At 36.1% G+C, this 17391-nt stretch overlaps 1 protein-coding gene across 5 annotated transcripts in view; it reads right to left on the reverse strand.

Moving 5' to 3' along the window:
* The window catches only part of RB1 (RB transcriptional corepressor 1), a 165870-nt gene that overhangs the window by 12913 nt on the left and 135566 nt on the right, over nt 1–17391 (reverse strand). For 4 of the 5 annotated variants that reach the window (XM_036904000.2, XM_057494514.1, XM_036904019.2 and 1 more), the window contains 3 exons: nt 6746–6864; nt 3791–3918; nt 2216–2361 (listed from right to left, as the gene is read on the reverse strand). In XM_036904000.2, the coding sequence (XP_036759895.1) occupies nt 2216–2361; nt 3791–3918; nt 6746–6864 (393 nt within the window). Of the gene's footprint in view, nt 1–2215; nt 2362–3790; nt 3919–6745; nt 6865–17391 lie in introns of those variants that run through there. The other variant, XM_057494516.1, reaches the window with a different exon arrangement.

Below are 17391 nucleotides of genomic sequence, written 5' to 3' on the forward strand. Positions count from 1 at the left end.
AGAATAAAATACTTAGGCATAAATTTAACATAACAAGTGTAAGACTTTTACTCTGAAGACTAGAAAACATTGTTGAAAGAAATTAAATATCGAAATAAATGAAAGGATGTCACATGTTCATGGATTGGAAGAAATATTGTTAAGATGATAGTACTCCTCAAGTTGATCTGTAAATTCAAAGCAAACCCTATCAAAATCCCAGTTGACTTCTTTGCAGAAATTGACAAGCTGATCCTAAACTTCATATGGAAATGCAAGTTTCAGAATAGTCCAACCAGTCTTGAAAAAGAAGAACAAAACTGGAGCACTCACACTTCCCTATTTCAAAACTTAAGTGGAAAGATACAGCAATCAAGACAGTGAGGCACAGGTATAAAAAGAGAAATATAGAACAATGGAATAGAATTAAGAAACCAGAAATAAACGTTTACATATTTACAGTTAACTGATTTTTTACAACTGTCAATGGGGAAAGAAAAGACTTTTCAAGTTGTGCTGGAACAACTAGTATTCCCATACAAAAGAATGAAGTTAGACTCCTTCTTCAGTCTATATACAAAAATTAACTCAAAATGGATCAACATCTAAATGTAAGACATAAAAGTATAAAACTATTGGAGGAAAACGGATAAATCTTCATCACCTCTGATCTGGCAATGGTTTCGTAGATTTGATACCAAAAGCACCAGTGACAATAGAAAAAATACGTAAATTAAACATCGTCAAAATTAAAAACTTTTGTGTTTCTAAGGACATTCATCAAGATAGTAAAAAGCTCATAGAATGAGAGAAAATATTTGCAAATATATATTTTTATTTTTCAATTTTATTTAATATCTGATAAAGGACTGTGTAGAATATAGAAATAATAAAAAAGATAACCCAATTGCAAAATAGGCAAAGGATCTTAATGGATATTTCTCCAACAGAGATATACAAATGGTCAATAAGCACATGAAAAGATTCTCAATCAATATCACAGCCATCAGAGAAATGCAAATCAAAACCATAAAGAGCTACCACTTCACACACACTAGAATGGTTTTAATCAAAAAGGAAAATAAGAAGTTGGTGAGGATGTGGAGAAATCAGAACCTCTAACTGCTGGTAATAATGTGAAATGGTGTAGCCATACTGGAAAACAATCTGGCCAGTGTTCAACAGGTTAAACATAGAGCTACCATATGACCCAGCAATTCCACTCCTATGTATATACCCAAGCAAATTGGGAACACATTCAGACAACTTGTAATGAATGTTCATAGCAGCACTATTCAGACTCGCCAAAAAATGGAAACCAAATGTGCATCAACTATTGAATAAATATGATGCGGTATATCCATAAAATGGAATATTAATTGGAATAAAAAAGAATGAAGTACTGATATAAGCTAAAACACAGATTAACAACAAAAACATTGTACTAAATGAAAGAAGCCAGATATAAAAATAACATATTATATGATTCCATTTATATGAAATGTCCAGAATAGGCAAATCTATACAGACAGAAAGTAGATTAGGGTTGCCTGGGATGGAGGGGGTGGGAGATGGAGGGGATGGAGGGTATGGGGGAAGGAAGAGGTGAGGCTAAAGGGTATGGGGTTTCTTTTTGGCATGATGAAAATGTTTTAAAATTGATTTTGGTGATGGTTGTACAACTTTGTGAATATACTAAAAACTACTGGATTGTACACTTTAAATGGGTAATTTGTACAGTGTATGAATTACACTGCAATAAAGCTGTTACCAAAAAAATTCTTATTATCTCATTTACAGAGAAGAAAAGGGAAGATAGAAGAGTTCTCTGTAAATTAATTAACTCATTCATTTGTTCATTACTTTTTGCTCCATTCATTCAATAGGAATTATTTAGATCAGCTGGTTCTTAAGTCTTACACTTTTTTCATACTAACATGAAATCTAGTTTACCAGAACACAGAAAAAGCCAATGACAAACGGTTTCTTCAGTGATTTTTGCAGTTAAGATCTTTCACGTCATTAGACAAGTCAAGTTATTGAAATACTCTAATGTTCTAAAACTTTAATCTGTAAGAATTGCAACAAAAAATATAAAAGTAGCCAACAACTGAATACATATTAAGTCTACTAAGTTGATCTAGCTTCTCATTTGAATCTAATCTTTTCTTAAGAAACCAGTACATAGTTAACAAATATACAGGAGAAGAGAAGATGAGCTGCCTTATTTTCTTACCTGGTCCAAATGCCTATCTCTCATGAGTTCATACTCATTTTGCAGTGTATGCTGGAAAAGGGTCCAGATAACGTGTTCTAGTTCTGGGTGGTCAGACAGAAGGCGTGCACATAGGGTATTTAGTCGAAGATACGCTAGTCGGTACACTGGAGAGGTAAGGGGAATTAGTCATGTTTACTATTCATTTTTGAATACAAGATTTTTTCAAAATGTCAAATTGCTATAATCACAATGCTGTTAAACTGCATTTCAACGGTAACCTCACCTCTACCACTATTTTCCATATGAATAAATGATTCCTAATCTTAGCAAATGGCTAGGTATGTAAAAGACAAGATAATACTTCCTCAATTAATTATTATTGTATGAAACTGAGGCAAAGGTAGCAGGTAGAAGAAGAAAGATCACAAGATATTGTGAAATCAGACAAACCAAACAGGATTTGTTTTAAGTTCCACTAGTAATCATTACAGATGTTGGGAATTCTTACTATCAGTATTCAAGAGGGATAATTGTTTCTAAAATAATGGGATTAGCAATGCCTACTAAATTTTTCCAATCCTAAAAACAAAAAACAAATAGTGTATTTCCCCATAAAATACCAATGGAGCATGCTCTGTTGGAAAATACCAGAATTGCAGATTACCTAAGTGGTAAATATGACTGTGATAATGAAATTTATTTAGAATCTATTAAAACAAACACTAGTGGAATAAAAGTGTGGAAGATTTTAAATATAACGAACCCTTGGGTTAAATGTGCCCATTAAAGACTTACATAATGTAGTCAGAATATTTTAGTTAACAATTTATTCCAGTAGTTTTCAAACTTACTGTGCATCAGACTTGCCTGGAGGGCTTGTTAAAACAAGGATTTTTTTTTTTTGCCTCACCTCACAACAAAAATTCTCCTCTCTATAGCTTCCCAGGTAAGACGGACTCTTCTGGTTGGGGACCATACTTTGGAACCACTGCTCTAACTTGAGGGCTTTCTTACAAATGCCTATAAAACTCAGTATATTTCTGATGTCATTAAAATCAGAAAAAAGATTTATCACAGAGGAATCTTCCCTTTCACTTTCCTTCAAAGAGTATCAAGTGGGTGTGCACATACACACGCATGGACACATGAACCAACCTCCCTGCCCCACCACATATGCATACATGCTATACAACCTGGTTGTCAGGAAATGTGCCTGCACTAGATCTCAGCACACTGTATTATCTCAATTCTGCAAACACACCTGAGCAGCATAAGTGAAGTCAGCAGCAAATATTTTCAAACGTAAATTTGAAAGCATAACAACAGTAGCAGCAGTAACAATAAAAATATCTAACACTCTGAGTGTTTACTATGTGCTGGGGACTGTTGGAGCACTCTATGTATTAATTCATTTAATTAGTTCAAAAACCCTATAAGGTAGATTATCATTTCTATTTTACAGATGAGCAAACCAAGGCATAGAGATATTAAGTGACTTGCCCAAAGTCACACCTAGTCAGCAAAAGAGACATGATTTGAAGTCAGTCAGCCTGGCTTCAGAGTCCATGCTCTTAAAAGTAGTCATCTACTAACCTTTTTTGTAAAAGAGTGAAAGGGAGGTAGATTTTGATGGCTTCTGGTTCTGGAAGGCTGAAGTTGCTTGTGCCTCTGCATTTGCAGTTGAATTTACATGAGTAGTTGACCCTTTTTTCTTTGGGGATCTTACAGGAGAAAGATATGTAGATACATTCGAAGGAAAAATCTTCATTTAAAATTTGCTAAGAATCTCTCTCACACACAAACATGCACATGCATACACACACACAGCTGGACAGATGCATCCAAACACTTCTTGTCTATTTAGTCTGTTATCCTACACTAAATTCCTTGAGCAGGCTATTTAAATGAAAGCTAGAAAGCTTAGTAGGAAAACTAAACTTGTCATTATCATTTCTAACTCCATTTTAATAAGTGGCTTTTCCTGGGAATTACTGTCATATTGAAAACAAATGCATATGTATATATGTTCAATTTTAATAATTATAGTGGGACTGAGATAAAATGACTCCAGCTTAAAATAACAAGTTATTGATACCAAAATAGTTTTGTCACATTTCTGATTCTCCTCTTAAAAATGTTTAATTGATAACAATGGTTCATATATATGATAAACCTTAAGTTACACATACAAACACAACTGAACTATATAGTACAGAATTCTATGAATTCGTACTTCAGGTAAGATTACCAAGGCAGATTTATACCAGTATACTAAATATGTCAGACATAAATCAAGGTAGATATATTAATAAATATTACCTCTCAATTTCTGATGTCCTAATCCTCTGTGTTGCCCTTTATTTTATAGGATAATTCAGTTCTATTTTCTAATTTTGTTTTAGTAACTGAGAAATAATTCTTATCAGGAAATAAGATTTGCACCTTACCATGGATGTTTCTACTACATGTAGAATATTAACTAGTACACTAGGAAAAAAGGAATCATCATCACAATGATTTCATAAGTACCAGGATCTAGTCCACTATAAACCTTGGATTTCCCTCCATTCATTTATACATGATATCTTAGACTGACTTAACTTGGGGAGAAGTTAGTCTTCCTTGAGCTCTAGGTGCAAAATATTTAATTGTCTATCAACATCACTCCATGAATCTCAGACTTAAGAAGGGCAAGGCTGAGCTCTTGATTTCTTCCCTGTGTTTTTCCGATCTCAATAAACGACTCCACAGTGCATCTAGTCTCTTAAATCAAAAACCTAGGAGTTATTTTTAATTTTTCCCAATTCCTCCAACTCAAAGCAAAACTAAATCCCTCTAAAACACATCCCAGATCTTTCCATTTTTTTCTCCTTCTATAGATAAATCTTAGACCAAGTGATGTAATTATCTCAGCTGGAGCACTGAAACCGTCTCCCAAGTGGTCTTCCTTTTTTTCCTTGCCTTATTCCTTTCCCACCTCCAACCCCACCTACACTTCAAATAGCAGCCAGAAAGCGGCCCTTTAAAAATACAAATTTTAGTAAGCCACACCCCTGCTTAAAATATTAATGCTTCCCCACTGTCCTTCCAAAATCCAAAGCCCTTCATATTCCCTATGAAACCTTTAAGGTCTGGTCCCAATTTGACTCTCCAACCTTGTCATGTACCACTTTTGCTTACTTTACATCAGCCACACCAGGATTTCTTTCTGTTCTTCACACCAGCTAAGTCTGATCTGCCCCAGGAGCACTGTACTTGCTATTTGCTCTGCTTGGAATGTACATCTGGATTTTTTCCTTGACCAGCATCCATGTGCCCTTGAGATCTAAGGTCAAGTATCACTTCATCAGAGAAGGTTTCCCTAAACATTCTATCACCCTCTCAGTTTTTCTCTTTCACATCACTCGGTTACATTACATCACTTCCATTACAGAAGTTACTATACTCTAAAATCACCTCATGTATTGGTTTGTTTGTTCACTATCTCCTTCCTCTAGAAAGTAATCTCTATGAGGGGAAGAATCTAATTCATTTTACTCGCCTTTGTATTCTCAATGCCTAGAACACTTCCTGGCACTTAACAGACAACTGCTTAGTGAATTAAAGAAAAAGATAAGGCTTCACTTATTTAAATCAATGTATAACCTAGCTAAGAAATTCATGCATGAAGACAAAGGTTCCATATACTAGGAATACTTTGGGTACAAGTCAGCATAGAAATTACATCTCTGGAAAAAAGTCTCTACATGAATCACAGAATACTAAAATGCCAATTCCTACATAGAACTATGCAGAAACATATATTAGGCACATTTCTATGAAAGGCAGTATAGCTAGAATGCTTAAGAGCACGGGCTTTGGGGTCAGATTGCTTGGGTTTGATTTCTGTTGACTTTTCGGCAAGTTGCCTCTAATTCCTACTTTATAGATGACTGAGGCTATATAATCAGCAGTATCTACTACCTTACAAGGCTGTTATGCAGATTAAATGAAAAAAAAAAAAAGAATCTGAAGTGCTCAGGCAATGGATTCAGCATGCAGTGAGCCCTCAGAAAATGCTAGCTATTGCTTTCATCTCCCACTGTCATCACCATGCACTGATCAGCCGTTTCAGTCTCATGTTCCACACAACTCCCTGTACCTACCCTATGCTTCACTCCATATGCATTGATCTGCAATCCCTGAAAAATGTTTCTGCCTTCCTGGCTGTTAGGCTTTGGGGTTCATGTAATTCTGACTTGAAACACTCTTCTGTCTCAACTCTCCAGTTCCACTGAAATCCTACTGCACCTTTAAGGCCTATGAAACTGCCATCTCTGTCATGAAAACTGCTCTCTTCATACCAAGCCAGAGCGATTTCAGTAGCACTTCTACCACTTTATAGGACCTTTATATGGATCATGTATTTTACATTCCCACTTCTTGAAAGGAGGAACGATGTCTTATGCATAATTCTACTCCCTACAGTTTCTAAATACCATCTGGAATCATACTTTGCTCAAAATCTATTTGCAGTTGAATGGGTAACAAAACATATATTCTACTTACATATCTGCTGCAGTGTGATTATTCTGTAAAGGAAGGTTGAGAGTACAAGCAGATTCAAGGTGATCAGCTGGTCCTTCTCGGTCCTTTGCTTGTTTAATAAGATCAAACAAAGGCGAATCCTATATGAAAATAAGATGACATTAAAACAACATTGGTAAGTATGATTTTCTCATGTACAGAAAAAGTCATGTTGTCTGTCATGGTGAGAACTATGCATTTAGTCACAATCGACAGTAGCAATTCAGATGTCAGAATGACATCCTTTTCTTCACTTTTGAAAATAATGATTGCCAATTTTTGTTTAATGCACAAAATAAATGACTAGGAAAATGTATAACTTTAGATCCTTAAAAGAGAAATTTGAACTTAGGGGAAAATACACAGAAAAGATCCAAGGAGGGTTGAAAAAAGAAAATAATAAGGATATGAGTAGAATGTAAAAAAACTGAAAACAAAGAAAGAGCACAGTTTGATCAACAAAGCTAGTAACTAGTTCTTTGAAATAATAAACTAAAGACACCTCCAGTCAGACTGAAAAAAAGAGGAGAAACAGATAAACAGTATTAGGAACAAAAACGGGGCCATCATCACAAAGATTAGAAAGATAATAAGGATGGTTATGAATAATTTATGTCAATAAACTGGAAAATGTAGACCAAGTGGAAAATTCCAACTAAAGTATAAATTAACAAAATTACATAAAAAAGGAAAAAAATAACCTCAATATTACTATTAAGTATTAAATAATTTGAATCAGTAATTAAAAATTTCCCTAGAAAGAAAACATCAAAGCACCTCTGGTTTTACCAGTGAATTCTACCAAACATTCACGGAACAGATAATTCCACTTTTACTCAAATTCTTCCAAGGATGGCAGAAGTAGAACAGCACTGTCCATCTCATTTTATGAGGCTGATACAACATTGCTACTAAAGACTACCAAGCACATTACAAAAGGTAAAGTACAGGCCATTCTCACTCATGAACAGATATAAAAATCCTAAATGAGAAGTATTAGCACCCCAATTGAACAGTGTTAAAAACAGACTATATCATTACCAGGTTGAGTTTATCCAGCTTGCAAGATTGGTTCAACAATAGAAAAATCTATAATGCAATTCACTAAACTAATAAATTGAAGGTAAAAAATCTTATCAAAATCAATTCAGAAAATTAAAAAAACCCATTTGTAGTTAAAAGAAAAGGCAAAACACTTAATAAACCAGAACAGAAGGGTACTTCGTAATCTGATAAATGGCGTATGCAAAGAAAGCAAAAAATCCACAGCAAACATTACATGTAATGGTGAGACATTAAAAGCATTCCCCTTTAAAGAAGTGGAGAGAAGAGAAGGAAGCTTGCTCACTCTGGTGCTTTCTATTAAGCATTGCACTTGAGGTTCCAGCCAGCTCCCTTAAGACAAGGAAAAGAAACAAAAGATCTAAGGATTGGAAACGAAGAAACAACAATAATGCTATTATTCACAGAGGATTGACTGTCAATAAAGGAAACTTAAAAGGATGTACAGAAAAATCAGTAGAACAAGCAAGGTTACTGTTATGAAATCAATATGAAAAATAACTACATTTCTACATCCCAAAGTTTAAAAGTATGACTTTTAAAAGACCATTTACAGAAAAAGTAAGACCAGCAGTTAGAACGACTAAAAACACTGTTCCAAAGATTGCAATTTACTAGAGATTGTAAGAAAATAGTAATTCATCTTCCATTTGCCCCATGGTCCCAAGCACCTAAACCGGTGAGAATTATGCCTGGGCTTGCTGGGCTTCCCCCGCCTTCTCTCTAAACATCCCGACCCTCCCCCAAGGCAACAGGCCGGGTGGATCCGCCACAATAAAAGGCACAACGCTCTGCACCACGCTGCTCTCCCTCTCTCTTTGTCTCTGTCTCTCTGTCCCCCTGCTCCCTCCCTCCTTCCTCTCTCTCTCTCTCTCTCTCTCTCTCTCTCTCTCTCTCTCTCTCTCTCTCTCTCTCTCTCTCCCCCCACCACCCTCTGGGGCAGCCACTCTCTCCTTCAGATAATAAAGTCTCTTGCGTGGGCCCGTGTTTCCTGAGTCATTCTGGGTAAGGAGGGTCGCGGCGAGATACCCTTTCAGAGGTGACTGCTTCCAAGTCCATAAAAATGGGGGATCATGTATTCTGTTCAGTGTTTGAACAAAGGCAAGAAAATAGACTGATGGCCAAGATGCTGGGTTTACAGCAAAATGCAGAAGGTGCGTAAGTAAAAATACAAAATACTGTGTAATATAAGTAGATTTTGTGAAAATAAAGGATAGTCTGTTCAATAAAAAGTGTTAGGAAAATTCGCTAGCAATTTGAAAAAAAATCATTACACCTTCACAATATACAAAAAATTGTTTATATTAAAAAAAATTTAAAAGTATTAGATGTAAATAAGAGAGTATCTTTACAACTTCTTGCTAAGGAAGGACTTTGTAGGTTTGACAAAATCCTTAAGTCAGAAACAAACTGATTTGACTATGTAGAAATCGAAAACTTCTTATGACTAAAAACACAATGAACTAAGTTAAATCTTTAAAAAAAAAACAATTCTGGTGTCTTATACACTCTCCATAACGCAGTTTTTATTGTCAAGTCGCTCCTTTCTACATGCCCAAAGGGCACTAGGAAGTGCAATCTAAGTACTGGCTTTCACCTGAGTAAAGTAATGTTAATGATTAACACCAGCCAGTGCATATACATTGTACTCATTGTTTTACATTTTCTAGCCATTGACAAATTGAATATCTTTATTTAACTGAGGCAGTATGGGTGTAAATCTATGTATATTCAGCGGGAGTGGTCTAATCTCATTTTCCTCTCAAAGATATTTGAGGAAACCCTGAGACTGACAAAGAAATACAAATAAACTGAGCCTTGTGGATAAAATGAAGATTCCTGTGGCCAGTATTCTCATCTGGCACCAGTTGGCTAGCTCACTACACATGTGGGCAATATGTTGTTATTGACTATATAAAGAGCCCTGCCCAGTGCTCTGGGCGACATGGTGGCACAGCTGCAAGGTTGCAGGAGAGCAGAGCAGAGGCTGGAGTGGTGGCAGCGCCGAGGACAGGGACTGGGACGGATATGCCCAGAGGACGGCTGTGCAGACAGGGGCCCAGAGGCAGAGACAGGCTTGCTGCATACAGACTTGCTCTGAGTGACCGGGATTTTAGTCATTGACCTGCCACCGTAGAAATTAAGTTGGGTATAACCCTTTCACCCCAAGAATGTTCTACTGTCATTTCTTTGGTCACACTGAATCCATAGTGAACTTGTCCAGGACTGAAACCCATGGCAAGACAGCCTTTAATAGGATTTAGGTATGCTACTAATCAGGCTTTTTACTTTCTTTTCACATATAGCTTAACCCAGGTATGGTTTAACTGGTTGTACTTCAGATTAGCACAACAGGATTATACTGAAGTGATTAAACTGGCATTTTTCACCAATAGTCTTTATATTTCATTCAAGTATCACTTTTCCTACTCTATCTTCCCCAACTCAAGTGGTCATACAAATAAGTAGATATAGATTTATGATAATGAGTATGTCATGCTAATGAGAAGTACAGTGCAGAGGATAAGAGCACAGACTTGGGAGTCATACCACATGGCCTCAAATCCAGGCCACTTATTGGCTGCATGACCTCAGGCAAGTTGATTAACCTTGTTATGACTCACTTTTCTCAAATGTAAAGTGGAGATACTAATGGAAATAACAGTAACTTAAATCAGTATTGTGAGAATTCAGTGTGTTAATATATGCTAAGCATTTAGAACAGTGCCTAGCACAGAGTATTTGACATTATTATGGTTATTATTATTTACACATATAAATGCCTTTATATGTATTTGTTCAAAATGTATGAATGTATGCCTAGTTATCTATCCATCCACCCAATATTTGTTGTATGTCTGCCCTGTAACAGTACCTATACTCAGAACTAAGGACTTTAAAGGTAAAAAAAATCCTCCAACGTTGGATACTGATAGTCAACTGAAGGATCATCTCAGAAGCATCTGTCCCCTTCCACCTTACTCAGCATGGTCACTTGATATCTATGTAAAATAAACTTTTAACCACCTTCTACCACCAAACACTCCTGCTCCTCCCCAGGTTTTCCCACATCTTTACCACTCCTATATCCAGTTGCCCAAAGCCAAAAGGATGTCATCTTTAACTGTTCTTTTCCTCGCACTCCACTATCCAATCCAGTTAAGTCATGTTGGCTCAAATCTCAAAATATATCCCCAGTCCAGTCTCCGCTCATCATCTCTAGCATTGCTATAGTCTAAGCCATTGTTTCCTTCTGTCCATACTATTGCAAGATCCTATCAACTGACTTTCATACTTCTACTCTTGCTGCCTCCCAGCTATCCTCAACAGAGCTAATAAGCCACTTCCTATATCCTCCCACCTACTCAAAGGCCTCCAGTGACTTTCAGTCACACTAGAATAAATCCAAATTCCTTATCTTGGCTTATAAAGCACTACCTGAGTTCTGGAAGCTTGTTACTTCTCAGTTGGCACTTTCTACCACTTTCCTCCTTCCTTACTTTAGCTATACTAGTCATCTTTCTATTCCTTGAATGTGGCATGATTCTTCTAGTCCCAAAGTTTCTGTATTTGCTGTTTCCTCTGCCTGTAATGCTCTTTGTCAGAGCTTCCCATGACTCAGTCCATTCCATTACTCATGCTGTCTCTTCAAATGACACCTCAGCAAAACCTTTTCTGATCTTGGCTAAGACAGTCTTAATTCTCACTTATTGGCTACTCCCAACTCAGCTCTATTTTCCTCATAGTACTGATAACTACTTGAAATTATATTATGTATCCATTTGTTTGTTTATTAACTGTCTCCCATGCTAGAAGGAAAGCTGAGGGAAGGTATGGGTTTTACCTATCTTGTTCACAACAGTCCCCAATGTCTACATTGCTTAGCACACAGTAGGGATTCAATAAACATCTACTGAATAAATGAAATGAGTAGGTTGAAATGTTCAAAGTTCTCTGAGGTTAACTCTACCTTCAAGTGAGGATAAGACTAAAAATAGAAGTTTCTTAGTTATATATACCCTAGATCCTTTAAAAATATTTATCTACTCCTTTCCCTTATGTTTCTTTCCTTAAGCTTTAGTCAAACACAGTATGTATACCTTAGATATAAGGAAAGTAAAAACATGTAAATTATTTCAGAATGCCTATTATTTAGAAGACTTTTTTTCAAAGTTAAGTGCAGTAGTGTACAGTGGAGTCATTAGGTAACCTGGAGTAAAACTGAAAAATATTTCCATCTGTGAAATATTATCCACTAAACATCAAACATTTACTGAATACTTAGTATGTATCAGGGACTGGGTACAGATAAGGTTCCTACCCATATGGTGCTTATAGTCTGATGGGAAGAGGCAGGCAATAAACAAGCAAGGAAGTAAGTATGTAATGACAAATTCAGAAAAAAATTATGAACAGAACAGAGTTCCCTCATGGAGAATAAAGAGGGAAACCCATGTAGATGGGGTGGTTCAAGCCAGACTTATCTGAGAAGGGAACACAGATACTGAGACTAGTAGAGTGAGAGGAGTAGGGGGCAGAGGTCTCCCAAGAGCAAAATGCATGTGCTGAGAAACTGTGTTATTTTAGGAAATGAAGAGCCCACTGGTACTTTAAGGTGGTGGCAGGGTGGTAGGGAGGTTGCTAGAGGAGAAAGGTAGCTGCCTGATTATGCAGAATCCTAAAGATCATGCCAAAGAAATTTGTATATTCTAAGAGAAAAGGAATATCTATTACAACAGAAAGGATAGGATAGAGATTTTTCCTGTCATAAATCACCAATATAGAGATACATAGTTGAATTGTGTCCTGTTCCTTTTTATATTTGTAGCACAACTGGTGTCCTACAAATACTTGAACGGTTTACTGTGCTGCTTTCAGAAATGTATTTCAGGTGACAGAGCCATAATCTATACCGCCTTAGCCTGTTACAAGTAATACAATTTCTTATCAGTTTCCAACTTCCTAGCTCCAACATGTGTGAGGAATACACCAAGCAGCTGTTATGGCAGGTCCAGTGATAGCAAACAACTTTGGAGTTAAAAGCATATAACTCAGGAATTAACTCTATTGTTCTGAAATTAAAAAAAGAAAAGTCTAATATTTATGTAATTTACTTAAGTCTTTAACTTCATCATAAGCAGAACTGAAAATAAGAAATTATCAACCTACTCTGGGTTATTTTTATTTCAACAGAAGTAGTTATCAACAAAGATGTCTTTCAGCCTATCTTCTTCCCAAAAAAAAAAGTCTACAAGCAGTATAAAACAGGGCCAGGACTAGGGGAAAGCAAGAGAGCTGTCTAGCATGCAAAATTTAAGGAGGCATTCACTTGTACTTACATGACCCTAGTATACAGTTTACCCTCTGGGGCACTGGACACTTAATTGATCATGAAAGTTAGTAAATTTGAGAATAGTTGGCAAAAAAAAATTATATATCTATTGCTTCATGGTTTGCTTAGACAAGAATTAGAGCACTTTTAGTTTACAGAGGTTTTTTTCAAAATATATTATTTCATATATCCTCAAAATAAGTCTGTAAATTGTTATCACTGATTTTATGGATCAGAAAGCAGCTCTTTTAGTAAATTATGACTGAGTATTATATTATACACTAAAAATACTTTGTGAGTGTGGGACAGTAACATTTGAGATTTATAAATAAATAAACCTCTTTTAAGCGATTTAAAAAAAACCCAAATGAATAGCTTACTAGAACTAGTTAAGTATTAAAATATTATTTATGACTCTTAAATTTAAAACATTTTGTTAATTTAACTATTATTTTCCATCTTTATTCAAAGGATTTACTGAACAAGAATCTATATTAATATATTATTAACAATACTACTACCACTTAGTAAATGCTTGTTATATGTATGCGTTTAATTTTCACAAAAACCCTGTGATGTAGGTATACTATCCACACTTTACAGATAGGGAAAATGAGGCTAATAAGTGGAAAAACAGGAGTTTGAACTTAGGCATCCTGGCTCTAGAGTCTGAGCTCTTACTCACCGTGATAGGAACAAAACAAGTAGGTGAATCAGTTTCACCGAGGCTCATCATGGCCTTGCACACTATTTAATAAAGCCGAATGTTCTTGATAACCACTCTTCTAGCAGAAAACAGCACAAAGTCATAATTTGTTCAGAGATGACTTATCTATGACTTTTACAATATTTGCTTACTATATAATTTACCACAGAGTTTATATAAACTATGATTTTCCCTTCCAGGATGACTGTTTAGTAAATACCAAAAATGTATACTGATGAACTATGAATCTTTTGACAGTGCTAGACTGAACAATGTTTAAGAATTTTCTTTGAAAGACAAATTAGTTAAGTATTAGAAATTAAGCAAAAGAAGCCCAAAATTCTAACTAGATTTTCATTAAAGACAATTTTCATTGGAAGACAATTTTTTAAGTCTCGCAAAACAGTGATCCTTTTGCTAAATTATAAACTAAAAGCAGATGTTTTTAAGAACTTGAAAACTTTGAGTAGTAATGTTACATCAATCATGTGCAACTTCACATAAATATTTCACACTTTGTACCTTAAAATGAATTTAAAAAAGTATTTTCTAAATTGGTATCTTTTTCAAAATTCTCAAAAAGAATGAGAGGTATACCAATTTGTGTAGATCCTAAATTCTCTATTTCAAATTGTTATGTTGTGGTAGTGGGTTTTTCAATAGTATTTTTTAAAGAGTAACTTATGCAATGTTATATTTTGCATTTTTAAAAAATTATTTTATTTTATTTTATTTTGTTATCATTAATCTACAGTTACATGAAGAACATTATGTTTACTAGGCTCTCCCCTACCACAAGTCCCCCCCACAAACCCCATTACAGTCACTGTCCATCAGCATAGTAAGATGTTGTAGAACCACTACTTGTCTTCTCTGTGTTGCAAAGCCCTCCCCTTTCCCCCACACCCCACATTATACATGCTAATCATAATACCCCCTTTCTTCTTCCCTGCCCTTATCCCTCCCTACCCTCCCATTCTCCCCAGTCTCTTTCCCTTTGGTAACTGTTAGTCCATTCTTGGGTTCTGTGATTCTGCTGCTGTTTTGTTCCTTCAGTTTTTCTTTTGTTCTCATACTCCACATATGAGTGAAATCATTTGGTATTTGTCTTTCTCCGCTTGGCTTATTTCACTGAGCATAATACCCTCTAGCTCCATCCATGTTGTTGCAAATGGTAGGATTTGTTTTCTTCTTATGGCTGAATAATATTCCACTGTGTATATGTACCATATCTTCTTTATCCATTCATCTACTGATGGACACTCAGGTTGCTTCCGTTTCTTGGCAATTGTAAATAGTGCTGCAATAAACATAGGAGTGCATCTGTCTTTTTCAAACTGGAGTGCTGCATCCTTAGGGTAAATTCCTAGAAGTGGAATTCCTGGTTCAAATGGTAAGTCTATTTTGAGCATTTTGAGGAACCTCCATATTGCTTTCCACAATGGTTGAACTAATTTACATTCCCACCAGCAGTGTAGGAGGGTTCCCCTTTCTCCACAGCCTCGCCAACATTTGTTGTTGTTTGTCTTTTGGATGGTAGCCATCCTTACTGTTGTGAGGTGATATTTCACTGTGGTTTTAATTTGCATTTCTCTGATAACTAGCGATGTGGAGCATCTTTTCCTGTGTCTCTTGGCCATCTGAATTTCTTCTTTGGAGAACTGTCTGTTCAGCTCCTCTGCCCATTTTTTAATTGGATTATTTGCTTTTTGTTTGTTGAGGTGCATGAGCTCTTTATATATTTTGGATGTCAAGCCTTTATTGGATCTGTCATTTACGAATATATTCTCCCATACTGTAGGGTACCTTTTTGTTCTATTGATGGTGTCCTTTGCTGTACAGAAGCTTTTCAGCTTGATGTAGTCCCACCTGTTCATTTTTGCTGTTGTTTTCCTTGCCCGGGGAGATATATTCATGAAGAAGTCACTCACGTTTATGTCCAAGAGATTTTTGCCTATGTTTTTTTCTAAGAGTTTTATGGTTTCATGACTTACATTCAGGTCTTTGATCCATTTTGAATTTACTTTTGTATATGGGGTTAGACAGTGATCCAGTTTCATTCTCTTACATGTAGCTGTCCAGTTTTGCCAGCACCATCTGTTGAAGAGACTGTCATTTCGCCATTGTATGTCCATGGCTCCTTTATCAAATATTAATTGGCCATATATGTTTGGGTTAATGTCTGGAGTCTCTAATCTGTTCCACTGGTCTGTGGCTCTGTTCTTGTGCCAGTACCAAATTGTCTTGATTGCTGTTGCTTTGTAGTAGAGCTTGAAGTTGGGGGGTGAGATCCCCGCCACTTTATTCTTCTTTCTCAGGATTGCGCAATTTTGTGTTAATTTAAAAATATTGTTTGAAAACAGAAATAAACTCACAGACACAGAGAAGAGAATGGTGGTTGTCATGGAGAAAGGTGGGAAAGGATGGGTGAAATAGGTAAGGGGATAGAGATCACAAAATTCCAATTATAAATTAGCCATGGGGATGGAAGTAGAGTATAGGGAATATTATAATATTTTTGTATATTGACAGATAGTAACTACACTTTTTGGGGTAAGCATTTCAAAATATAGTTAACTACTGAATAACTACATTGTATACCTAAAACAAACATAATACTGTATACCAATTGCACTTCAATAAAAAATAAAAAAGCAGGAGAAAAAAGATGACAGAGTAGGAAGGCAAGGGGGAAACCTTCTCCCACACACACACCAGGGAAGCACCTACAGCAAATACAATTGACCCTGAGGGCAACCTGAAGACTGCAGGACAGAGCACCTGCACCAGGTGAACAGAAGCCCACATCAATTTGGGCTCCGACACAAGGGAGAACCAGACACTGGGGAGTAAAGAGTCTTGAGCTTCTGGGCACCACAGGACACCTTCATCATAAAGCCATTACATTCTAGACCAGGAAGCATAGCAGATCCATCTGATACAAAGGAAGAAACACAGAAATATTGACAAAATAAGGAGGCAGAGGGATATGTTCCAAATGAAATCACAGATTAGGACACCAGAAAGAACGCTAAATGAAATGAAGCTCACCAATCTTCTTGATAAAGATTTCAAAGTAAGAGTCACAAATATGCTCACTGATCTACAGAAATGTATTAAAGATATCAGGGAGAACTTCAACAAAGAGTTACAAGAGTTGAAGAATACAATAACTGAAATGAAACACACAATGGCAGGAATGAATAATAAACTGCTACAAGTAGAGGGGACAATGAATGAGATGGAAATCGGGCAAGAGGAAAACAACAAAACTGAGGAACAGCAAGAAAAAAGAATCTGTAGAAATGAGAGGATGCTGAGAGAGCTGTGTGACAACTCCAAACTAAACAATATTTGTCTGATATGGGTACCAGAGGAGAAGAAAGAGACAAAGGAATAGAAAGTCTCTTTGAAGAAATAATTGCTGAAAACTTACCCAATCTGGGGAAGGAATTAGAAACCCAGGTCCTGGAAATTCAGAGAACCCCTAACAAAAGGAACTCCAGGAAGATAACACCAAGATATAAA

Source organism: Manis pentadactyla, chromosome 17 (genome assembly GCF_030020395.1).
Source record: "Manis pentadactyla isolate mManPen7 chromosome 17, mManPen7.hap1, whole genome shotgun sequence".
NCBI classification, from domain to species: Eukaryota; Metazoa; Chordata; class Mammalia; order Pholidota; family Manidae; genus Manis; species Manis pentadactyla.